Source organism: Apostichopus japonicus, chromosome 8, assembly GCF_037975245.1.
Source record: "Apostichopus japonicus isolate 1M-3 chromosome 8, ASM3797524v1, whole genome shotgun sequence".
Taxonomy (NCBI): domain Eukaryota; kingdom Metazoa; phylum Echinodermata; class Holothuroidea; order Aspidochirotida; family Stichopodidae; genus Apostichopus; species Apostichopus japonicus.
This window is the reverse complement of record NC_092568.1, coordinates 2,264,084-2,291,821: the sequence shown is the minus strand read 5'-3', so window position 1 is coordinate 2,291,821 and position 27,738 is coordinate 2,264,084. Positions and strand designations below refer to the sequence as shown.

General features: G+C 38.2%; 1 protein-coding gene across 1 annotated transcript; it reads right to left on the bottom strand.

Moving 5' to 3' along the window:
- Positions 1-129: 129 nt before the first annotated feature.
- Positions 130-25,914, bottom strand: LOC139970368 (uncharacterized). Its single transcript, XM_071976001.1, has 11 exons — positions 25,775-25,914; positions 24,500-24,676; positions 23,274-23,383; positions 22,231-22,332; positions 21,782-21,906; positions 20,031-20,205; positions 18,690-18,796; positions 18,082-18,198; positions 17,241-17,362; positions 9,246-9,394; positions 130-7,349 (listed from the first exon to the last, which is right to left on the bottom strand). Exons 2-11 carry the CDS (start codon positions 24,630-24,632, stop codon positions 3,558-3,560), a joined length of 4,932 nt encoding a protein of 1,643 aa, XP_071832102.1. The 5' UTR covers positions 24,633-24,676; positions 25,775-25,914; the 3' UTR covers positions 130-3,557.
- Positions 25,915-27,738: the final 1,824 nt, after the last annotated feature.

The window sequence follows — 27,738 nt, the reverse complement described above, 5'->3', positions numbered from 1 at the left end:
AAATGATAAAGTTATCGTTTCATATACTTCATAATTCGTGGAATGCTTTAGTTTTTGTTCTCAGAATTACCCCAAAAAGTTTTTAAATTTCACATGAAAAGTATAAAATTTCAATGAGACTACCTTTTGTTTTCTGAATGTACCGTTATTCGATTTTAGTCTGAGCAAATCACAAGGCAATTCGAGATAGCAAAGAATGCAAGCACAATTTTTTTCCTGAGTAAACATTTCATTTTTGCAACATGACGTGACAAAACATGTAAATTTAAAAACAAGAAATAATAGTGATGGTAATTAATAGTACAATTCATTTAGTAACCATTTTTACAGATAATACACAAAATGTTGGTCTTTCACTCCAATAGATGACCAAACAGCAGCAAGTAATCCTTATACATTGTCTTTTCAAATGAAATTAAATGCATTTAATTCTTATTGCTGTACAGTAGATATCTTGGCTGATATAATTTCACTGCTTAAACTTTGTCACCCACTCTTAACACATTCCTTGTTGAAAGCCATAGTCGGCCACAGCAACCATGTACTAAAGGTCAGCACTATCACCCCCATCAAATATGCTAGAAAGTCTAATAATGGTCACATAAGATCCAGGTTAAACAAAAACATTTTACTGTTCACCTGAGAAGATGATACCTGACTGACACTTCATTAACTAATTGAACACACCTTTAACTTCTAAGCATGGTTTAGTTCAAACATTCCCAATATTCCAGAAAGTAAGGGTTATAGAAAAGAATGAAAATCTCACTATACTTTTATAGAGCAACGCTTAGGGTAGTTTAGTGAGGTAGTCTAAGCCAAAGGCCTGATACATACTTAGAACAATGCTGTGGGCCGATTTGTTCTGTTATAGCAGGCCGGATTGATATATTTTGCGGACCGTATTTGGTCTGTGGGTTTGCATGTTGGAAACAAACGCCCAATTTATTAGTAGAAATCAACACCCCTGGCGGAAGTTGTGATATCCACCATGTATTATTATACTACCATATACATGTCACTACACTGCTTTACTGCTGACAACTTGATGTGAGGAACTCCTAAAGAGTGACCCCTGTGAGTTGTTAGATACTGACCACCTGCTGTGGACAATACTGACCATGAACTGTCCTTATCTGATCTCTAGATAGTTTCACACATCCTGTAGATATATATATATTGTTTACTCCTTGTAAGAGACTTGTTATCCGATCGAATAAACACACCTCCAAATATATTTAATGAGTTTAACTTCATGTTCTTCAAGTACTTTGGAAAACTTTCTGGGCGACTTGTCAGCAAGATTAAATCTGGCAGCAATAGTGATGACCTTTGAACTTGTTGTCATGCTATAATGATTCAAAGGTACAAAATCATTACTGGTCATTGTCTCTGTAAATGACGTGCCTTGCGTAGGTAACATGTACAGTAGATAACAATGTAAGAATGTATGTTCTGTTGTGAGGTATAATACAAGAATACAACCCAACCTTGCATTTATGATTATTTTTCAAGCGGCCGTTTGGCGTTTGATCACCAAAGGAGTATTACTGAAAATAAAATGGCAATTGAACACACTATCAAACCCTCCTACAAATTAATGCAAGAAATGAATGTTGATGGAATGGAATAATAATTCATTTTATGCAGGAAGGGTTGTTGTGATTTCTGAACATCTTTAACGCCAAGGCAATTTCTCATAGTTAAAAACAAATCGGAGAGTTTATGTTTCTTCTTTATGGTTTGAAAGAAAGTTTCCGGTCAAGCTAATGAACTGTGTCATTTAAAATATTTTAATGTGGAATGACATTTGCAAGTGAACCAAACTGAACTGATCAAGTTGGTTTGAAGTTTAAGTCACTTATTGAACTATAGATGCAACAGAATATCTGCCTGGAGTCAAAACACCTCCAAATATGTATAACAATATAAGACATATGCCCAAATTATGTTGATCCCTTTAAATTCTAAATACCCACCTAAAGCCCAGAGCCATATAACTAATATCACCCCACCACATTGACCAACACCATACAGGCTTGATACCAGCCAGAGCAGTAAATTGAACACCAAAAACAGAGAACCTCCTTCCCTGTTAGTGACAGGGTGCTTCCTTCCATTTACTTAGAATCTTAAAACAGTGTACAAAGATAATCTAGCAATTTAAATTTTTCCAACAGAAAAGGTCATTTTAGAAATCAATTCACATCAGAAGATATGATAAAGAATATCACCAAACCCCTGCCTTCCCCCCACCCCACCAGCAAGCCCATGACAAAGGAGAAGACTAAGTTTGAAAGAAAAGATACAAATACAAAAGTTGAACAAACGTTTGCATTAAATGTAACAAAAGCTGTCCAGCAGTGACAATGCACCCAATACCAAATGGTTAAAGTAATAGCAAGAACATATATTCAACACCACGGTACGAGTTATTGAGAATTTATGGATATTAAAATACAACATAATTTTCTCTTTTTTTTTAATGTTTATGTAAAGTTCACTCAGAGTTTATATCCAATTCAAGTTTTTCATCTAGAAACAAAAAATATGTCTATGACTGGCTCCATCTTTGGTATTAACAGGAATTGGCACGTTGCTATGACAATATGACTACTACATAGAAGTACATTTTTGGAATTTCTGGCTCAGGATCTTTTAGTTAACTTTATTTAATTCTGTATTGGCGTTGTCTTTTTGCACAGCTTACAAAGTGAAATTTTATCAAACACAGTAACACTCTCAATCCTACATAGGAAACTTAAGGGCCTAAACGAAGTGAGGGCCTAAAGGCTATGGAGTTATTAGCTTTTGAGTTAATCCAGCTCTGAGGAAAGGTGAAACACAATATAACTATTCCTACACCTACTCTTTATTTGGATATTCTATGATTAACTTTTTAGCTATTAGCTACCAATATAACCATGCCAGCTGCTTGAATGTGTGTTGTTAAGCAGTACTGGACAAGACAGATAACACACACACAGGAGTAATTTAGAGATGGGAAAAGATGTGGGTCAATCCTTCTTCACCAACCCACCCTTCATCTCCCCCACAACACTGTTTTCTCGTTTCCTTTTGATGAGTGCAATGAATCAAACAAGTCAACACCTGTAATCAAGCTGACTTCCCTTGTCGCAGATCCCAGAGCAAATTTTCAGAGTGCATTTAACTATACACCCCCCTAATCCCCTCAAAAAGGGGTTACTTGGTATCACCCACTATCAATTTTGAGAGACTGAAATAAAACAACAATAGTGGTAGGCCTATGATCCACCTGAAGAAGAATTTTAATGGCCCTGCAGCTGGTGTTCAATTTCACCAGACCTACACATCTCTCCTACAGTGTACTTATCGGTTATTCTTTGCAGCTTTGGCTATTTTTTCCCCCAGATGACCAAATTTGCTGTTCAGAAAACCCTGAAACATCTTTCAAATTAGCTATGGATCCTGAGAAGACTGAGTGATAGCTTAGCTTGCTACCCTAATACATCATTTTATATTATCTTGGCATGATATGCACCTACTTTACAACAAGGCAACAGCTGAGCGAGTCTTCACTGCATCACCAACTGCCGTTTAGAAATTTTCCTTTGCGGCGAAGGTGACCTCTTCAGCTTTGATTCACTTACACACGCCCGTTTCTCAGTTTGATACTCTGCGGTTACAAACTTTGGTGGCACGATTTTACAGAGTGATAAAGAGCGCTGAAGAAGTATCCTCTTTTGAGGAGTGCCCTCAGATTTCTTATAAAAGCCATCCGAAACGTCTCCACGCTGACGTCCTGAGAGAGCTACAGACGACGTTGGACCGTTAGAGTTTAATGTTCTCAACAAGCCATTTCTGTTACCTGGAAGGAATATATCATCTGGATTTGTTTCATCCACGACACTTGTCGACTGGTTGGGGTCTTTGGCAGAATGGTCTCTTTTTAATCGTTTTGACCTTCTTGCTTGAGCTCCAGATTCTGAAACGGTTTTATCCGGATTTGGCCGTTTCCTTGATAGAGCAAGCTTTCCATCATCATTCTGTGCTTCCATATTTGAAGACTTCTGTTCCGATATTTCAGAATCACAGGCAAGTTCTGGTTTTGGAAGACTTTTGTCAGTTTGACTCACCAAAAATATATCATCAACCTTGTCCTGTTCAATCTGCCTTGGACTGGATGAGTATGGTCCGGATGGCTGAGACTTTAATTTGTCCGTCTCTTTTCGTAATTCATGATCATTTCTGAAAAGCAAATTTGTTCTTGTTTTAAGTTTGATTGGATGTATCCCACGAAGAGGCGCAATGTCATCTGATGTGGAAGCACGTTCAAGATTTCCAATTCTCCTCTTGGCGATGAGTGGCCAAGAGTACTGAGGGTTTATATCATTCGTCCTAAAACTACCCCTCTGTGGAGAGGGTGTATGAGGCACATTGTCCCTGGCATAACTGTTTGTATCAGATATTTTCAAAGAAGATACCATTTGTCTCGTTGTGACCCTATGTATTTGATGGTCACTTCCATTCGATTCAACTGTGGTCAAAGACGATGAGAGTGCATCAGCTGATGGCTCGCCGAGAGGTGATTCAACCGGTACGCTAGAAAACTCTATGTCTCTTTCATCGAGACACTCGTCGATAGAAATTAAGCTTGACAGAGGCATCACTTCCTCTGTCGGAGGAGGTGTTTGAGTTTCTTTTTGACAAGAGTTCACATCGACAGCTGATTCTTTTTCGTCATTTTGATCACCCTTTTCCCCATCGTCCGCTACTGACTTCACTTCTAGAGATTTTGACGCTTTATCTTCTGAGGTTGATCCCTGGACAGGACATTCCTCAGAAGTAACTTTGATTTTACTCTTGGTCTCTCGAACAGCGACTTTGAAATAATCGTTGAGTGTTTTCATGCTTTTCAATTTCGTATCACCGACTGTCTGATCACTAGATTTGGGTGCCGTCTTTGATAAAGATGATGACTTTCCTCGTGCATTCATGGATATGCGTCTGGTTAATTTTTTCTCTCTTTCTGAAACTGCCGATCCCCGGCATTTCCTCCTCTCTGATCTAAGGGAGGGTGAATTGCTCTCGGATGAAGGTTGCACCTTTGCTTTTCCACCGCTCGCTTCAATGACACCGGTGCCGCAAATACTGTCCGTAAATTGTGGGCTTGATGTATGACCATCTTCTTGGTTCTTCAGTACATAACATGGCTCCATCTTTGGCATTACGGGAATTGGCACATGTTGCTCTGCTCTTATTTCCTTCATGGCAACTAAAACATTAGACTCACTTTTCTTGTGGTCTACTGCTGGTGACTCTGTGTTTGATCGGTGAGAAGAAGATTGTTGGGATTCGCTGCTTCTGTTATCTTCCATTCGTATTGTTTGTTCTCCTATCATTTTAGTGGGTGTTATCATTCCTTCCTGCTGAATCTTTGCAGGATCATTACCTGGGTTGGCATCTTTCTCTACAGTTATGACAGATGCCTCTGTTTCTTCATTCTCGGCTGTCATCTGATCTTTCTTGGATCGCATCAATGCTCTGCGTGTTTTAGATGCAGCAGGTCTTGAACCACTTTCATCTAAGTGATTGAAGTTCTTGGAGCATTCCTTCAACTTTAACATATTTGCATCATGCCTCATTTCCATAGTGTCAGAAGTTTTAGGTATCATCTCTGTTGCATCATCTGTTCTATCCGTACAAACAGGGCTGTTAGTCTTTGAGGAAGAGTGCAACCTGGTCATCCTTTTGGCAACAACATCCTCAAGACTCTTTCCTCCTACAGTAGGTTCATCTTTCTCTGCAATCTGTGACTGGTTCGTTGAATCCTGGTTCTCCGAGTTATTTGATGAAGTTTCAATAACTTCACTTACTACTCTTGCACGCTCATCTGTGAGATATATTTCAGATTTATTGTGGTTATTCTCCCCTCCTTCTCCCAAACATATGTCAGTTGGTATTGCATTACTTGAGCAACTTCCTGCCCTCTCCCTCCTGCTCTGTACACTTGCATTCTCAACACTGGGAGATGACGATGGTGATGATGATGATGAAGGTGAAGGTGATGGTACTGAAAATGGTGACGAGACACTAGGAAAAGTGACTTCGCTGTGTGAGCCATCAGTGGAAACTGTTTCCTGATCTTTGATCAAATCGTATACCGTTACATTGGATGATGTATCAGACAGTGTCCTATCATTATTGCTCTGGGAGCTGATGCCTGCATCCCTGTTCACTGGACAATCTGTTCCCTTTGTATAATTGTGATCCCTTCCCTTTATATTGCTGCAGCTGGTACCAGGGTGAATACCCGGCTTGTACCCTCCTCCCAGTCTATCTTGATGGCAAAGATAGGCATAAAGGTCCACTTCTTTTTCCCCCCTTAGTATCGCCTCCAGATGAGATCTGGCACTTTCTTTCAACATGGCTTCAATGAGCTGTTTGCTATTAACGACAGAACGGGTTGGCCGTACCGTTCCTTCATCAAGCCCCTTTCTTGGTGCTTGACCTGTTTTTTGGTGCGGTCTGCTTCTCATGCTCATCCTACGGACACCAGTTTGCTCCCTCCTACCTTGAACAGCTTTTCCTATGTCAGTAGGCTCTCCTTGCTTCTTCGTTTGATAGTCCTGTGTTGTTTGCAAGAGGGCCCTTTTCCAAGCCACAGCCGTAAATTTCTTTATGCCACCACCTCGTGAATAGGCCAATTTACAAAGGCGCACTAACGGCAATAACGGCAGTGTCTTTTGGGTGACGGTGGCCAATGCCCTTCGAGTGAACACTATCGGTGTATCATAGACCGACGTTGATTGCAGCCCATGTTGAAACTGACTCTTGAAGAAAGCACGTTTGGGTACAGGTGTCTGTCCTTCCTGTCCTAGTTGAGATGTTCCCGATGATGTTGATGCAGTCCCATCTGACACAGCCAGTTTCTTCCCGGACTGATTGCTGGATGAAGATGGTAGATGAATTTTATGATGAGATGAGGCAAACTGAGCACCTGTCTTCAACTTGCCGACTTTCTCTTTGCTCTGACCAGATTTACACTTGGTTGCTAATTTTTTAACTGTTTTTGCATATGTTGAATGTTTCATGCTGGCATGACCTTTCAATTTAACAAGCTTTTTACTTTTGCTCATTTTCTTCACCTGAAAATTATGGGCTATAGGTGATAAATCAGGAGCTTTCGAACTTTGATTGACCGTTCTCTTGACAGGCGACGAGCCTGCTCTCTTCAGAGTTGGTGGGAGTTTCTCCTTGTTGCTCTTCAAGTTTTGCTTTGATTTCTTGGTTTTCTTCTTCTTTGACCAAACATCATCAGAAATACCCTCTCTTGAAGTAGAAGGAGAATCGTTATCAACTGGAGTCTGTGGAGAGCAAGTAGCAACAACTACTACATTAACAACAATCAAGATGCCAAGGTAAGAAATATTAGAATAGAGGACTTTAAAATTGATTCAAACATGGTAGTGCATGAACTAATAGCATACTGTTTTTTTCAGAGGCTATCAGTCAAACACTTTCAATGATATTGCTCTGGGCAATACTTAAAAACACTTTTGATATGATACACTGCAACAATAGTTTGATTGTTAACAATATTCTTATTATAAATTTAAAGATACATATGTCCACTCTTGCTTTGTCATTTTAATACAACAACAGACACCAAAGCCAACAGGACTACTTGTTCCTTGTCACATTTGATATGAGAATATTTAATATTATACTATGTGTACTGACACAGTATACAGCTTTATATTTGGGGTTTATTCAATTTTTATCTCATCGCTTCCATAGGGAGGATGAGATACTGTCGTGCCTTTGCCAGTTGGGCCATATACAGCTATGTCAGTTGCCATACCAACCATTGCCATGGTAATGGTTTTCCTGAGTAGCTTCTCTTGGGGGTCAAAGGTAAAGTTACTAAAAAGTTTTTGCTATAACTCCAGGGGAAAGGTATTTGTGTTCAAAAGTCGCATGGTTAACAGTCAAATGTATATTTTTGGAGCAGTTTTGTGTCAAATACTCCTCTTAAGCGGCTGAGCCAATTTTCTCCAAACTTGGTGGGACCTTACCCCAAGGTGAACCCTTGTATCTGGCAGACCACCCGAACCAACGGCCAGAGGTCAAATTTAGTTAAAATCAATTTTTGTTATAATTCCAAGTGAAACATTAAATTGACAAAGAACCTCCATAGGTATTATGGAAATGTCAAGTAGTACCAAAGTGTGTGGTTGGCATGGTAACTGAGGTCAAAGGTTACATGGTTAAAGGTCAAATGTATACTTTTAGTTCATTGTTGTGTCAAAAGCTAACAACTGGCTGGGCTGATTTTCTTTAAACTTGGTGGAAGGTACCCCAGGGTGAACCCTTGTGTCTCACAGAGCCCCAGAAAAAAAAAATTGTTCATTTGAAATTTGTGTTTGCTTGCGATGAGATATGCCACTCTGTGGATTGCCCTCTCGTTTTTATTGAGTTGACAAATTTTATTTTGACCTCAGAGGACCTTTGATTCCACAACAAAAACTATATAGGTTCTTGGAATCACTATGTTTAGCATGAAGTTTATCCAAGCTTTATTTCAGGAGTTACTGCTTTTACCAGGTTTCATACTTTAACCTCAAATGACCTTTGAACTTCACCAAAAACAATTTAGGACTATCGAAACACGCCGATGAGTCTTCATCTTTCTATTCCATGCACTGATGTAACGACAGTAGACTGACACAAGGAGCACACCAGAATCTTTGACAAACATCAAAGATTCAAACATTGCTCTTTAAACCAGAATGCAAAAATGCATTGTGGTTTCGACGATGTAACATGAGCAGTTTTCTTCATGAATCTGACGAAATGTATAGTGAGGGTGTACATGTTCACAAGGGTTTCTTGATTTGACCTCTGATGACCCCAAATGACCTCCACTAAAAACAAAAGGCTTCTTGTACTCAATGTGGTACTGTACTTCTACACACTAAATATGAAACTGGTCTGACATTTCCCTCTTGAGATATTGTGTTTACAAACTGGGCGTCACAAACGCACTCACACACATACATACACACATACGCCATCATGAATGCATAGGTTAGGATTATCATCGAAACCAAAAATATAAATATTCAAACGGGATATACTCATTACGCTTCTAGTTTGGGTATTCAGCAATTTCAAATGTGACAGTCACCTTTTCTTAAAGGATTCCACACAGTTATAGCTAAGTTGCAAGCAGTTTCAACTCATGTATATAAATTTCTTACCAGAACAGTACTCTTGGATTTCTTTACTTTCTTATTCTTGATTCCAGCCCTCGGACTTTTTCCTTTGAGTTTCATGGAACTTCTAATTCTTCCTTTCTTCTTGCAAGGAGTACTTTCAAAACGTAGAGCTTTGGATGGATTTATTGAATCTGTGGAAGATATGTTTCATGAAAGCATTGATTTAAACATGCAATGACCACATGATTTCCTGGAAAATGGAAAGGTTTTGAAAGGGTTAATATAGTATAGTATGAAATGGCAAAACTCTTTGTGAAATCATGTGTTCTTCAAAATGATTTTCTCTGATGGTTTCTTAGAAATGTAGAATATTAAACAATTTTTATTGGTGAAATGGATTTGTTATTGGCAGAATTTAAGTTTTGGGATTTTCATTCACCCAGCTTCATCTGCATTTAGGTTCAGTAACTCAACCTGCTGTCCTTTGCATGATCAGTTGAGAAGATGCAACTTTTTACACCTAAAGGTTTAAATATCTGAAATCTTAAAAGTCGAGTGAATGATACACCATTTGGTTTCCTTAAGGCAGTCGCAAATTGCACCGACGTGACCCGACTCTCCGCGACTAATCATAGGGAACAAGTTGGAGAGTTTAGGCCACCCAATCGCGTCAGATCTTAGGTTAGCTGCACACCAGCCCGACCCAACCCAACAGTTTAATCTTCTGCTCATTAGCCCATGTGGGGGCTGCCATTTTGACTTTCTGGAGCCGTCACCCGATTTCACAACGCTCCCTCATTGGCTATCGATTAGAATCGGATCATGGTCCGGTCGTAGTCAGCCACAAACTGTCACGATCCGATTCAACTGCGACGGCCCCAGACGAATATCAAACATGTTTGACATATATGCCCAATTTGGTCACAAGGACTGACTGTTTTGGATCTTTGTCTGGTTATGAGCAAAACTGCTCCGACCTGACTGCAACCCAACAGATCTTTTGTCCAGGATGCTTCGAATTTGTTCCTCTTTCCATCAGTAAAATTTGTGTTTTTCTCTGGACTTGTATGTATGTATGTATATGTGATCTTCCCGCAAGCAGGAACTCGCGAAAGAAGCCATGGAGGCTTGTAGACTCGCAAGCTGACCGAAGCCAATCTCTCGGCACACATCCATTTAACGTCCATGTCGGGAAGTTGTTATTGAACAACACCCTTGCCAGACGACACACATTCACATTGCTGTCGGCGGGGAATCGAACCGGGGATCTCATGACTGGGAGACGCCGGCGTTAACCACTAGGCTATACACTCCGCTATACACTTTCCTATTAAGTAAATGACATCACTGTAATAGGAGTTGATCCTATACTGATAAACACTGGTAGCACACAACAGGCTTACCACCAAATGTGATATGTCATTAACATATTAAATAATTAAGCTACAAGTCTACATGACTACATATCAGTGTCCCAATTGCTGCTCTAAAAATGGAGTGATTCAGTGATGCTGTAGAGGGAAGGGAAGGAGGCAAAAGGGAAGGGGGGAAAAGGGAAGGGGAGAAGGGAAGGGGTGAAAGCTCACTCACTTTTATACTCAAACACCATCGTGACCAAAGAAACTAACAGCCATTTGACATGGATAAGTAGTAACACTTAGTTCATTGGAGTATATATATAGCATCCTTGATTGTGGATCAAAGATTATAACATACAGCTACATCACAACAGCTGGCAATGAGACCATGTTTCCACCGAACGCTCTCCCAAGCTGCATGGCATATGAAATATCAATAATTGATAGCACAGTGAACCCTTTATGAAACGGTTTGTGCAGCAATTTCACGAGTATGATATTACAAGAACATTCCACTGGGTGAAATAGGACCTGATTTGGTCAATAAAAGTTTAACACATATATGACTGGTCCTTTCCTGCAATACTTTATTGCTTTTTTGCTAAATACATTACTGCAATCTGTTTGCATATGTAGCAAATTGCAATTCAAACTGGCAAAGTGTAGCAATATGTGTGGTATCAGAAAAGCTGTTCTCTGATAGTTAATTTGTACTGTTGAGCAAAAATATGTTTCAACAACCCCCCCCACCGCCCCAATATGTAAAATTAAAATACCAAATATAGAAGAGGAAGTGGAAATACTCAATTATTTAAATAACTGAAGAAAAGCAAACATACATGGTAAAAGATCTACTCTTATATTTCATGAACTGGATATACTCTGAACATAAAATGAACATTCGGGAAGATTCAGTACCAGCTGTAACAGTTTCGGTCTTCTTCACAATTTTGTCCAACTCAATAGCCTGGTAGAAAATAATTTCTCTTTATTTCAGTTTTGGAAGTAAATTATAGAAGGTAATTTTTATCATAAATGTAAACTGCAATTTTTTTATATAATTATTTACCATATTATACCTACATTTTAAATGGCAAGACCAATGAAGCCCCCTAGTAGGGCCCCTATCCCCCCCCCCTTAAAAAACCCTGGCTAATTAATTTCATTGAAACTTGCACAAAGCAGAATGTAGCAAAGTTATTGGTTAGTGCTAAATTAAAAGAAACATATACTTTCTACTACCTAAATGTAACATTTTCTATATTATGAGATCCAAAACAATAGGTAATTTGAAAATTGGAGTTGGCTGAATTATATTGAAGAACTAGATCTTGTGCCAAAATATTTACAATGGATGTTCTGCTTTCACAAAGAGCATATATATAGCAGTTGTTTAAATGTTGTAAACTACAGGAATAGGCTACCTGATATTGGAAAGGATATGTAAACCAAGTACCACAAATACTCCTGGAGTGAAAAACTTTTGACTTATAACATGATCATTCTACTGATGTCACAGGAGGTGAAGCTCAAGAATGAAAAAATGAGCTACTGTACATGTTGATATTTTTTGGTGAAGCAAGGAAAAACAGCATTTATGATAACCCATAACAGGGGGGATTGGTATGGAAACTAAAATACATAAGTTAGCCCTAGGCCTCAGTTAAGCCTAGGCTGTACTGTACATATGACATATTGTGTCGGTCTCATCACCACTACTAGCATGCTGGATACATAAAATTCTGGTCAGAAAAATTAGTAGCCCTCAAAGATAAGACAAGTCCAAGGAAGGTGATCAGGCTAATCAGGCTCATTAAATGATACATAGATACTTTCACAACAGCTTGAGCTATCGCATTTGTTGTTTTCTGACACGAAAAGGAAAGTTTACGCTGGAGGTGCGGCTGGGCCTCTAACAATGTATTACAGATACCACAGATCACAAAATATCATCAAAATTCACTTGATAATGAATGAGCTAAGAATCATCACTGCTGTTGGGTGGAGGCTTCTTCCTCTTTCTGACCGATTTGCTTTGTTTGAGGTTACTATTCGTGCTACGACTTTGCAATGTTTCTTCTTGTGTGTCCTCCAAACTGCTAGATTTTAATAGATGGCATAACTTTCTCAGTTTCTTGATAGTGGGACAAAACCTATCTCTGTAGTCTTCCTCAAAGTCTTCAAATTCATTTCTAGCTTGCAAGAATATGGCACTGAACACATTGTCGTCAAGGGCAGGTATCAGGCCATCCATCTCCAGGAATGGGTGCCTTCTGATCGCTTTGTCAAAACTATCACACATGTCCTGCTCGGTGTGAAAATGACTTATCAGTAAGAGGATAAGCTGAGAACCTTTCGAGGAATCATTTGAACAATTTGAATTAACGGAATCAAGAAATTCTTGATACTTTGTCATAGGAATGAGAAGATCCTTGTTTCCTCCAATAAAAAAGTTTTCTGTGTCATCCTCTGTGTCTTCCAATGGGGTACTTGAATGAGGCAGGGTTACAAACCTGTCAGGGTGCATGCTCTCATCAGTAGATGAGCCGATACCTGCTGCTAGCTCCAACCTTCCACCATCTCCCAAAGTGGATTTCAATTCAGAAATCGATGAACCTCCTTGACTAGCCGAGGTCAAGGAACCCTCATCAATACTATCACTTTCTCCATCGGATGGCAGTACCTGACCACTAATATAAGTCAGTAAATGCCACATTCTAGCCTGCAGGGCAAGACTTTGATCCAGTTTGGATTCCACCCTATCGACATGTTTCTTCAATCCCTTGACTGTTTCAACAAGGTTACTGAATGACTCAGAGCCTACATCAGATGGACCCTTACCAGTTGAACCCATCTGATCAGTTGCTACATCTGTGTTCTTATCTGAATCGTGAAGTTCTACTACTGTTTGGCATCTTCCTGATGATTCTTCCTTAACAATCACACCAGTGACAGAGGAACCAGGCAAATTATCAACTGGAAGGTTTTCTGGGGTGTTTTTGGAAGTACTTCCCTTGTTTCTATTTGGGGAGATACGCAGTGTCAAACTTTCCTGTCGATGGCTGCTAGGAATGTCAGGATCTCTACCGGCCTTAGATCTACTACCACCTGACATTGAGTGTTTATTCATTGACTCATTCTCATGTTCAGAAGAATTAAAACTGCTGAATTGAGACCAATGTGGACCGCCGATATTTTGCAAACTTGGAGAGGTGTTATCAAGGGTTCTCTCTGGGGGGGAACTTTGAGACATATCTGCCTTGGAAGATTGAGAGGTTGAGCAAACTTCCTTTCTATGCAACAGGTCATCCATGTCATCATCTTCACCTTTACTTGGCTGAGATCTAACATTTGCTCCTTGCTGGTTTTCTGATGTCCATAATGTCACAGCCACATTCTCCATAGACAGCGATTCCCTCTCAAGTGAATCGAGTAAATAGCTCGACTCCTCCGAATTTTCCACCGCATCTGCGTCTGCTCGTCTCTCATCTGAGCTCTCCTCCATTGCATAGACTCTTTGTCTCTTCGAAGTCGAACCGGAGGAAGTTGATGGAATCGAGACCACATCTCTACGTGGTGTTACATAATCTTGGTTTGCTGTCAGATTGCAACCAGATCCGGCTTCTGCATCAACCAGTTTTCTCTTTTTCACTTTGTTATAACTGACATCGCAAATAGCTGTCAAGAGAGATGACGAAGTAGCTTTGGGTTCAAATACTGCCTCTTTGTCTAGGATAAGCTTGATGTAAAACCATTTAACTTGAATCTGCCATAAGCATCTGTGATTGATACCCTGAAAGCTGCTTCAGTTGACGGTTTGATAGACTACATTTCTATATTTGTCAGCACAATTTCTAAGGACTGGGAGTATATCTTAACTGGAACATGATCTAAATTAAATAAGAACACAACTGTTAAATATTGGTTAAAATTGTAACAATTTAAAAAAAAAGGCTCACCAATTGTTTATACTAGGTTAGTAGAATGATTGAATGAGCTCATTGGAATGGAAAGGGGGAAAAAAGAAAGTTGCAACGGCCTGTCACAAAGAATTTTTGTATATTTCTTTCTCTGATATGATTAACCAATAGATAACAATATCTAACACAATTCTTAATAGATACAGACAGGTACACAATCTGTATTCATGCTTTGTATAATCAGGACCAACATCAAAAAACGTTTTAAAAAATCAAAAAAAATCAACAACAGACAGCAAACAATGGTTAAAACAACATCATCAGTTAATAGTGAGCATACTTTGTGCATACCTTTTCTACTAGCCATGCATGTTGTTACTGTACATTTGTGTTTATGCATTCCATTAAGCCTTGTCGTGGTGAGTGAAAGCAACATCCACAAAATGATAATAGCAAAAAAGGGCGGCGGATAAGTGGAAGCTTTTGTTCTTTAACAAAGTGAATGAAAAATGAAAAATCCAAAGTAAAATACAGAAAGAAAAAGAAGTACTTAGGTTATAATACACCCCAACAGTGCACAAACTAACCTGTTGCAGTTGGTCTTCAAATCTTAGCAGTAATCATCAACACCATCATCATCATCACCACCACCAGCACCACCATCACCATCATCATCATCATCATCATCATCATCATCATCATCATCATCATCATCATCATCATCATCATCATCATCATCATCATCATCATCATCATCATCATCATCATCATCATCATCATCATCATCATCACCATCACCACCATCACCATCACCATCACCATCATCATCATCATCACCATCACCATCACCATCACCATCACCACCACCACCACCACCACCATCATCACCATCACCACCATCACCACCACCATCATCATCACATACTATGGCCAATTATGAACAAATTATACATTTGTACGTCTCTAAAAACAAATGTTAACATTCACGTAAAATTTAATAGGAACAAGAAAGCAGCTGGTATGAAGGGTTTGATTAATTGCAAAATATTTTAAAATTTGTGCAATCGCCTCCTCCAAAAAACAAAAATGCCTTTACATATAATTGAATGCCGATGGTTGTCAAACTTACACATCAAACATGGAAAATGTGTCCACAAAATATAAAGTTAACACAATTATTGATGTCCCTTATCTCAGGTTGGAATTCATGAATTAAGAAGAAAGATCTAGCTCTAGGGTGTTTGACCACAATACATACACAGTTACAAACTAACTGAAAATGGGGAAGTAAGTTATCTTTACCTATAACTTTGCAAAATAAAGAATGTCAAATTCTTTGGAAGTATTCATAACATTACTGCCTGCCAATATAGGAATGCATCTTGGTAAGGCTTACAAGATAACATATAAAACTTTCCTGAAGAAAAAAAAAGTAGCAGTGTCAGAAGGAGTTGTTGATATTTCTACTTTTGCAGAGTTTCTCCTTCATTTAATTTTCAGAATTTTTACTTTTTACGTACTAAATAGAATTTTTGATCTCCTGAATCATGGCTGTTATTCTAGTTAAGAAAGTCAAAGAGAGAAAAAATATACAGATGCTTGTGTATAATTATCACTGTCCCGGCTTTATGGATGGAACGAAATAGTCTTACTAGATGGAAATACGTGAGGACCACACAAATGAAGCACAAATACCTGATGTCAGCAGCAAAGCAAGGTTTTGCCTGCTTCCAGCCCTAACTCTTACTCCTTGAAGAATTATAAAACCGTCCATTCTTGAGCTGGAAAGCTTTGCTATGCCTTTGCCCTCCACCATATGGGGCATTCTTGAGCTGGAAAGCTTTGCGTGCAAGTTTCTTGCTGAACAAATGAATGGCGGAGCTTGAATGCATGCAGCGACAATGAAAGCGAATTTCTAAGACAACCACATAATCTTTATGTATCAATGTATGTTAAACCGCTGTTGAATCCTTCAAGACATATCAGTCAGTAGATTTGTAGTGTAGTCTGTACTAGTATTCTAGCATTGTTGTCTGTACTCATCCTTGTACTCGTGCTGATGGGTACTCATACCCAAAGTCTGCCTGTCACGAGTAACCAATGATATTGTTTAGATCCATGGTCACTCTGACACAAGCTGTCGACAAGCTTATTACCCATGTATAAAAGAACTTCTGCTTCATTTTACAGGTGAAATTTGTCATGATTATTCCTGGTTCTAAACATTTTGGTTGTCTGCACAGCTAATTTGGTTAACAACAAAAGAAAGACCAATATGTACACTGTGAGAGAGATGTGTTGCTTTTATAAATTAAGAACCAGCTTTGGGCCAGTGAAACACTCTCTGAGTGGATCATAGGCCTACCACTATTTTCGTTTTATTTCAGTGCTTTCATTTCGGAGGGTGATACTGATTTATAAGTTTTAGGCGGTACTTAGTTTCAATGCAATCTGAATTTGATGTCAACACTTAGTCTTCAGCCAGACAACCTTTATAGCTGATTCGTCCGAACAGACACTTGGGAGTCTCAGATGGAATGGACGACCGCTACAAATCTGCCGTCTTACCAACTGACGATGGACAAAATGGCGTAGGCCAGAAAATGAAGCACTGTAATCTTTACCTAAGCTGTGAGGTGTGAGAAATATTAACTTAGTGGCTGATGGTATCTCTGTTGCAGCATGTTTTTGCAAGTGGCAAGAGAAGTGTTCTAGTTTTTTTTCAAGTTCAAGAGACATGATGCAGAAATGTTACTTACCAGAGCTTAACATTGCTCTACAGTGTGTGCATGCCCAATCTTGTGTTGGTCTTTCAAGTCTTCCACACTCAACATGGCAACCAACGGAACCACAGAAATCGCACAAAATTATTTGCCACTTTCTATTAACCAAGAGAGATAGAGAGAGAGAGAGGAATATACCAACCATCTTGATCTTCTGGTTGATCACAAACCACAACGAAGATGACATCTATGAAGTTAATTCATTCAGCCTATCGGCAACAGAATACCAATTGCATTTGCTGTGGCAATGATACAAAATGCAGCAATTATCATAGTTCCTTGCGAGTCTACAGGGTTTGATCATTTCTTCTAACTTCAAATGATATTTGTCGTTCATGATCTTTAATATACAGGTGTCGTTTACTGTATATAGAAAATCCAAACAGCATACGGTATGTCAAAATATCCCTTCTTGAGATAACATGGATTCATGCTAGGTTTCCCATACGTGTATGTAAGAATGTACGCACATACATAATCAGATTCATTACAAACATTATGCTTGTATAGGGAGCTAAATACATTTTTCAAAGTTGATAAAAATATAAACCAAGAAAGAAACATAGGGGATATGATCCAGACTTTACAGACAAAATGCCTTTCACAAATGTTTGCATTGTGAATCAAATAATATATAGCATTGAAAGTTTAATTTATTTTGATCGATAACTGGAAACGAAAATATTTTATCATTTCAAAACAAAATGTTTCAAAGATATTAAATAGACCACACTGCTTTTATAAAAATACACATAAGATAAAAGGACGGCTTAGCCTGGTACAGTATTGTCCTTGGATATGAAGGCAGTCTACTAACCCGCTCTTTTTTGAATATGCCCTGCCAGATGGACACATACAATTCCCGATATCACATTTACTGTGACGCTGATAAAGCTCTTGGTATGCACCTTCGTCCCTTTCCCAAGCAGCATCCCTGGAAAAAGAAAACAAAAAATGGTTAACATCCTAATAACTCACAGAGATGGATGAAGCCAGTGATTAATTTGACAATCTTAGGGAATAAGTGAAGCTATCCAGTATTGCATCACAAAAAGCTATGCCTTTCCCCCTCCACCATATGGGGCATCTTGATACAAAGCAAGCACAAATACAGATCATTATTAAATCTGTGGAGCATTCCTGACGTTTGACATATTTTAACGATAACCAAATGAATATGGAAAGGATCATGAATGCTAAAATTCTTCTATCTTGTAGCAGAATGACATCAAAATACTGATTTTCACTGTCATCCTTTCATCAACATGAAACAGTACGAGGGTTCTCATCATGTCATGGGGCATTTTTTCTCCATCGTGAGAATTTATTTCGGTTTTGACAAGAATTGCACATTAAATGATACTGTTTGGGGTACATGAGGGTAATCTAACCCATAACCAAAAACTAAAATATGACATTACTAACCTCTCAGGTACATGTATACCAAATGAGAGCATTTCCTCCTTGAACTCATTCTGATTATTGCAGATAGGACACCGAAAGAAGTACATACCAGAGGATAGAGCTTGACGCTGTTGGAAAAGTTGAGGTCAGTTATTTAGAGTACCGGTGCTGTGGCCGAGTGGATAAAGGCGGGGGTATTTGAAGCAATGAGGCTTAGCAATCGGGAAGGTTCTGGGTTTGATACTCGGCCGGGTCATAGTAAGGTGGGTTCATCCAAGAGCAATCTATGATTTCCCATCTGAATTAAACAACTTTCTAAATGGAAAGTATTCCAAATTTGAGTTGGATTGGAAAGCCACCCGACATGTCAGTTGTAATCATTAAGCCCTGCGGGTTTCTTCCACATTTGTGGTCGCTTAAGCGTCGTAAAAATAACTGCTGATTAGTATTATTATTATGTTTACCGAGAGTTTTTTAAGAGTTATCAGATACCTCATGCTCAATAGAAACCTTTCATAAGGCAGACTCAAACAGCTGAAGAGAATTTGTAGTAGAAGAGAAAACCGCACAGACCTTAACTAACGTAATACCCTTGGTGACCTGAAGAATGTACTTACAACTGAACCATCATCTCAACCTTAACCTAAGCCAGTAAAAGGGCTCCATTGTGATTACACAAAAAAAAAAAACACCAGTACCAAGTAACCACAATGTAAAACTGAAACAATCTGATTATGATAGTCAAATGTTAGTCTCAAATTCATGATTTACAGTTACTTGCAGGCACGTAAAACATGAATGAACAGGTTTTCTATTTGCTACCACAGAAAGGCACCGAGTTGCAACTATTTAATGAAAATGGTCGCATGTAGCACGGTTGGTCCAATCATGGAGTACTTAAGACTTTGATGGGGCAAAGTTTACTATTATTGAATAAATTTCTCTTCTACATAAATAATAACATATTTTTGGTATTTTGAGGAAACACTGGGCAGTCTCTGTGACAGTAACTGTACAAAACTGGGCGCCACTATGCTTTGTTAGTTTGCTTTAAAGCAAATAGAACAAGTAAAGTATGCAATATTTAGAAAGCATAACATGAGGATATTTCTTTCATTCTTTACAACTGGATACAAAAAGAAATTACTTTAATAGTGATGATTTGGACTAATTGATTTGACTTAAAATTTGCATTCACTTTTTCAAAAGACACAATGGGAGACTTGCTAGCAAAACCCTAAGTTTGGTTTACAGTACTTAACATTGTTAAGGTTAAATCATGACATTTCCGATAGTGTGTCATAATATGTTCTGCGTCATCATAATATGTCCCTGGTCTTTACTGCAAAGGACATGTCTTACCTGTATACAGTCTCTGTGAACATACGTGTTATGACAGCAAGGTGTTTTGAGCACATCAAAACTTGACTGGCTGGGAACATTATCGAGGCACACAGGACAATCGATCAAAGAAGTATTTAAAGGTTCCTCCTCTTCGGGGTACATCTGAACAGGAAGATGCTTAGGACAGAAAGATCTATTTCAAAGAAAAAGAAAGAAATTGTTAATAGAATGTACTAAGCATTCAAAATTGAACAGATTCTTACTTGAAGAAACATTCGTCATTACAACATTCTGGCGACTAACATTTTGGTTCCAACAAACTCAACAGTAAACCCATTGAATATCTTCACCACACCAAAATGGCCATTGCCTAAATGTTTTTAAGGGCAAACTTTTAACAGTTGTCTGATCATTCAAGGCAACTAAATTTCGTTTTTCGCAAATCAGCAATAGCCTTGTAGTTTGCCCAGCAGAAAACTTGTTGAAAGTACTCGCCAAAAGCTGTTTCTATTCACCAAACCTTCACATCTTTCCTAATGTGTAAATATTGGTCATTCTTTGTTGGTCTGCAACATTTAACGGACAACCAATTTTGCTGTTCGGACAATCAAAGGGTAAAACCTGGTTGTCAAAGAGACAATCAGAAAACAATCCTCAGACTTTTGGTGTAGGTGATATACTAGTATTTAAATGTAGGACTAAATCAAGGGTTTCAAATCAATTGATTGTCAATAAGTATGTATAAAGATATGACTCTTGTGCAATATATGTTGCATGGGAGCCTTCTTTGCAAACACAATATTAAATCATATTTACAAAAACACAATTTGATACTAAGCTGAAGAGTTGCCAATATTGTTGCTATCGGCTTTTGTGGATAACCGATATTTAAAATCCCAACATCAGATGATATCGATCTGATATAACAATAGTTATAACAATTATATCCTTATGTTAGGCCATACCTGTGTACAAAACCTCTTCATTTAACGTTCCTCTCTATTCATTTAAACTTTCTCATTATGACTGAATTGAAATAAAAATATGAAAGATTCTTATCGATCTTTCGTTTTATTTCTTAATAATTTTCCTTTGCAGTGAGACTGCACTACATTCCGTAATGCCTAGACACAAGTTAGGCTAACATATTGTATACATATGTTACCCAAACCATTGTTCTTAATGATATATTGTTCCCATCTAGCGGTGATGAATGAGAATGCAAGTTTAAATGCTGTTAATCTTCAAACATATCATATCCATCTTACTTTGAATAAAACAGTTATTTCACTAGAACGTAAAGTGTGTTACTCTAGAACATAGCACAGACAGCATCTTAACCTGTACAGGTACTGTACACACCTAAAATTACAGGAATTAGGAAGGAATATGCAAAGCATTAAGGTCCCACTCAAACTATTTAACTTGCCCATATACAAAAGTTTATTGCATATTCCATTCCCTATCAAAATGTGAATGTTCAACAGATAATGGAATAGTCTTCATAATTTGGACATATCCGTAGGATGCAATATTTGACCAGATTTTGTCGTAATTACAGGTCGATATATTCGATTGTAGTCAAGGATACACAGTCATAGTTTACGTATACCTGCTAGCTTTCCTCACACTGCAGAAAAAAATGGGTGCCATGCTGTGACTGCTTCCAGGCCAGGGAAAACAATTTTTAGCTGTGTGAAAGCCTAAGGCCAAACAAAGTAGCCTATACAATAATACAAACTTAGCGTTGTGTAGAAAAGTCAACTCACTCGTATCTGTCATAAAATCTAAATATAGATTGGTTGTCTTTGCCACAAGGGAAATGATAGGAGACCTTGCACTTCTTAATGCCACATCCCACTGAAGCACCAATCTTCTTACAGTAAGTACATCTCTGTAAAATATAACAAAAAAGGCATTAACAGAATTAGTAGTCTGCTATTTCAAGTACACAATGCAGTATGTATCGAACAATTAATTCTCTGAAAAAGTTTGATTTTTTGGATGACTTTATATACCAAAACTAAACAGTTTTAAAAGCAAACTACATTATAATCACTGCATGCAATATGCTAATCAGGTGCCATATGGTAACTTTACTGTATATTTAGTACTTGACAATTCCACATTGTAAAACTCCTAATGGTTTGATTGCAGACAGGAATCAGAATGAGGAGATACAGAGACATGTCATTGAAATCGCTCAAGTGAAACCTACCAGTCTTCTCGCTCTATTGACTTCTTTCAGAATGTCTTTACCAAGAAAACCTTGGACTCCTTCTTCCATTGTACCATTCTGACAGAGGCCACTTGCAAAGAACTATAAGGTGAAAAGCAAATAACAATTGTAAATATATGTTAGGCAATATATATATATATATATATATAAATATATATATAACTCCATTATTTGTGTGTTCAGTTTTCTGTCAACTTCATTCACTTTTAAGTAAAATCTCTTACAGTGACAGAGAAATTTAACTCTGGCTGTACCCTTGCCTAGATGATTCCTTTGTCTGCACATAATTCCAATTGATTTGTTCTGAAAACAATGCATGTAAGTACTTTAAAAGTCTATTGTTGTCAAATACTGACTTATTTCACTACAAAGACATTCAAGCATACTGTACATAATATCACAGATGGACTCTACTTGAAGAGATTAGAGGTACACATTATAATTAATGTTCAATGTTTCATGACAATTGTGCTGATCAAGGCTTCACTTTACGATAGCTAATCTAACACAAGAGGTCAAGTTACAAAGCAGTCAAAACTCAGATTTATTCTGGAAACTGGGAAGCATTCTTTTTTCTAAATTCTTATTCCCTTCTGCAAAGACTTAACAGGCACTTTAACAGGAAAGTCACAATTTACATGGGATTTTTTTTATGTTAAACAAGCACACAAGATTATTTCTGCCCCATATGGTGGAGCCACATGTACAAAGTATAAAGTTCATCCACCCTTCACTTGACAAGGTTTTCAGACTTTGATCACTAGCAACCCCAAAAAGACATTTGACCACCAGAGAAAACAATGTGGGCTTTGTACTCAATGAGGTGGACCCATAAACAATTGAATGCAAGCTACACCTTTGCAGTTATCATGTTTACAAGCCAAGGCATCTCACACACCATTATCATAGCATACATTCAATCTACCTTGGAAAAAAATAAAAAATCTTTTAAATAAGAATGCATGTAATCTAAGATGAATGATGACAAGAATTTCAAATGACTATAGTTACTGTAAACATACCAAACAGTACAGATGTGCTCTGATCTCCCTTTCAAGGCCATCATCCTTCAGTGTGTAAAACTTGCCAAGTTTGAACTCATCATTATCTCTCATGAGACAGAAGATGCACACTATCAAAACAAAACAAAAATAAAGAAATCTGTTTGTTGATATTTACACAACAAATATAATCATGTCACATTATTAAGGGGTCACTGATTTAGTTTTAATGAATTAAAATACTAAAAATATGGTCATCTAGCCTCATTCACCTAATACACCACTAACTGCTAGAGCACAGAGCTGAGCAAACAAGTTGGATATGGACATAATGGCCTAATGAAAAGTATCACTTGCAGAGCTTTTCTTGTAGAAAGTTTTGGTTCTCCAAGTTAACTTCAAAAGATACCAGTAGTCCAGTGGCATATTCATGTTTGACTTATGCAATAGGACTAACGATACAGGTCTCACATTCTTATGTAGCATCCTGGTGAAATTTGCATTCAGTTCCTATATATGCTGTATAGAGAGATAGTTTTGGGGATATTGATAGTTGAAATGTTCACAATTTGTACCATCAGTGAGTCTGAAACAAACTGGTGTGATGTCATATTGATACACTGTCCATCGAAGTTGTCACCTTTGACGATCGTAGTATCATGCAGGTACTGCCTTGGAGCAACTTAGCAGTGTGATACTAGCTGTACCTCACTGCATATGTCAGACAGCTTTGTTGTTGCCATTTCAGCGAAAAACACTACACAATGTGTATCTGGGCACTTCATCAATATTGATCTTGTTGTAGTAACCATCTATTCGCTCTACCCACATGCTAGAGTCACTGACTCATTGTGTAGCTAAATATCATTTTGCTAAACTTTCAAGCCAATTATTTTTATATAGAACCAGTATTGTTCCTGGAACATGAACTGACAAACATTACAGACATTTGTAATGGAAAACACATGAAACAATGTCAAGGTGACAAAGCATGGATTGTTTGATTTTATGCAGGCTGTTTCCGTTTATGAATATAAATTTTACTATAATTGGTTTGAATGATCAGGTACTGTAGTGCTTGCCAATTTTATGGAATGCAAATATTTACTAATATTAAGGTAGTTTCACTTCAACCAATCATTGAAACACCACTAAATGAGAAAAGATGATCCAAACATGAGATAATATATGGCATTAAAACATTTAACAAAAAATAAAAAAGGCAAAGAACATGGATAGAAACTTACAATCACTTTCCTCCCTTGTTCGGACATCTCTGTCTAGCAGCTCCTCACTACCATCTGTAAGATTCTCTTCAGAAGAAGAAGTCTGATCAACAATCTCTTCATCAGAATGTTTGTCAGCATCATTCAAATCCATCCTCTGAATCCGATCACAGCCATTCAAACCTTAAAGATAATCCTCTGTAAAAAGGAAAATCAATTTCCAATGTGAAAGCAATGGACTAGGAGTAAATAAATTATGGGTAATGGACGTTCACTGTAAGACCTTACAATTATTCCTTAAGTACTAAGAATGCAGGTACTTAAGCCTAGCCTACCAGGATAACAATTCTCTCTGCAATATATCTGGTGGTGTAGAGCAACTTTGCATAGCCCCTTATTTGATTCTGTGTTATACTCATGCAGCTGTACTAATAGACCATGTACCTGCCATGTTCCTAAGTCAAATTGTTACCACTTTTTCTAATACACAAAGTTAGGGAAACCTTTCTGTGCTTTGAGCATTAAGAACTTAACAAAGTATAATTCTATCGTATGCTGTTGGAAATTAATTAAACCAACTATATGATGGACGTCTGAAACGAGCAGTAGGCTAGCCTTTGTTACTGTTTGAACTTAGTCACCTTTCATGCAAAATTATTGTTAACTTAATTCTCATTCATTTTGGGGGAAATGAGTCAACTGCAGCTGGATTTGATGTGTTATTTTAATCACAAGTAGAGTTGAACAGTTTCTTACCCTTTCTTAGTTCACATTTCAGATTTTGACATTGAATTTTTCTGTCAATTGTTTAAGTTTTAAATTTCTAAAGGCAATTGAACACCATAGCAGTTATTGCAGCTCCTCTCTCTATAAATTTGACTTAAATTAAGCTCATGTTACTTTCCAGGCTTTGGACAGTTTGATCGAAAGTTCAGGAAATGTTAATTGTTATATATCATTAACAATATTAGGGCCTAGGCTATAGTGTCTGTTCACTAGCGTTACCTACCCTGCTACAGTAGGTTTCATTTACTCATCCAGCTGCGGGTGAATAAGATGATGTATTCCTTAAATTTCGTCCGGATATAGGCTAGGTACAATCGTGTCTGAAACAGTAATGCACTAATGCTAGCCTTTGCTAGGACCAGGGAGGGTAAGTGGCTTAACGTTAATCTAAGGCCTAGTGTTATGTACACAACAGAGAACGAATGTGTTAGGCAGCTTTTTCAATAATGTAATTGCTAATTTTGCAAGAATTTGTGCGACTGAAGCAATTAAAAAACAAACACCACTTACTTATGCATCAAATTTCATGTAAGTTTTATTAACTGATCCAAAAAGACCTGAAATGATAAAAGAAAAGTTGATACAGGGGAACCCCTTGAAGTCTTCGTAATGTTACCGCGTTTTCAAAGGGAAGTTCCAGTTTGGACTGAGCCTTAGTTTGAGGAACGCGAATGCGGCCAATAAAGGTCCTTTTGGAATAAAAACAACTGCAAGGGATCTATACCGGTTGCAGCTACAGCTAGACGATGCAACACTTATTTGAAAGAAAACTATTCCCTTGTCCCTAATTCGAGATTTTTTAGTTGTCAACATCCTCTGTAATTAGAAGTTTAACAAACTGCAACCCCTCATAGAAATATTATCATTCCTAAAAGAAGAGCATTTTCAACTCACTTTCAGCGATACCATTTCAAGGATCTTGACTTACTGATGTAAAAAATGCTTGCAACAATGTTGTTATTCAATCCATATAATATCGGAATCTACCTCGAATGATCAATTGCAAGTTCATTCAGGGGCGTCCAATAGACAATTGTCTGCGAGGGAGTGGGAATTTTACCAACAATTAATCAACTTAGCTTGAATCGAGTAGTTTTAGTAGAATCATCGAGCGTACATCGTAATCTGTTGGAACGATGATCACAATAGCGGGACTATCAACCAGCGACGTATACCTATGAGTCTGGGGGGCCCTGGGTCCAGGGAAGGAAGGGACCCCTGGCTGCTGCGGAGTATCAACCGATGTGCGCGCAGCGCACATCACGAGCGCGGAGCGCGAAGTCCCAAAGGCGTGGGTCCAGGGCCCGCTTTAGGCCCCTGGAAGCTCTGGGGTTCTACAAGCTCTCTGGTGCAATCTAAGCCGTATATGGAACATTTGGTGGTGATTTTATCGACTGAGATTTTGGGGGAAATCTGCGTTTATAGACACATTTTTGGTCCGCCTTGTCTGTTATACTGGGAACATGAAAAAATGTGTTGCAAAGCTAGAATACATTAAGAGATTGAAAGGACAATAAGACCAAATGACCAATGTCCAATTAACATATATATAAACATGTATATTTCCACCCGTGGCTTAACTCCTGTGGACAAATGGTATCCAAGTTCCCGAGAACTTGGAAAGGCTAGAGCTTGAATTTACTGAGCCTGGCCTTCTTGTCAGCAAACATATATCGATTAGTCCATCTATATCAAGTGACCATGCCTCCTGGCGCTCTCGATGGAAAGGATAGCCAGCGAATCCAGCCGATCTTGAGAAATTGTTAAATGTAGGTAAGTCTTGATAAGCTTCAACTTGGAGAATGATCTTTCTGCGGTCGCCACTGTGACTGGAAGTGTAATAAATAGGACCACAGCCGATAACAGCTTTGAGTAGGTACTAAGGTCACAGTCATTCAGAAGCTGCAGGACTTCAGAAACTTGTGACATGTCCAGAAAAAAAAGGGTACCCCTCTTCTAAGTTCTGTACATCAGTGCAGCGCGGGCCCCCTTTGGTCGGGCCCCTGGGTTTGCCCCGTCCGAGCCCTTAGACGTTACGCCGCTGCTATCAACATGCAATAGACCACTGATCGGGTGCATATCAGTTGGGCGCAATTAGATCAAGTCGTAAATAACTCTAAAGACAAGTTGTAAGGCGTACTTAAGCCAGAAACTTTGAGGATCGGTGGCACGTGTGGTTGTGACATGAGAAGCAAATCATAAAGTAAATTTCAGAGAAAATGGATACTCTGCACTTTTAAGCTAAGCTGGTGCAAACAAATGTCATTTAAAAAAATAAAATAAAAAAAAATTGTTGGAAAATTTTGGCCCCAATAACATGTTATTTGTAAATTTACAAGAACAAACAATTATTAAGTGTATTTCTTATATCGAAAGGCACACTTTATAATAACAATTACTAACAAATGTTACTTTTTAGTACCAAATGGGGCATTCTAGGTCCGCTGTGTTTCACGCTGTACACTGCATCTCTA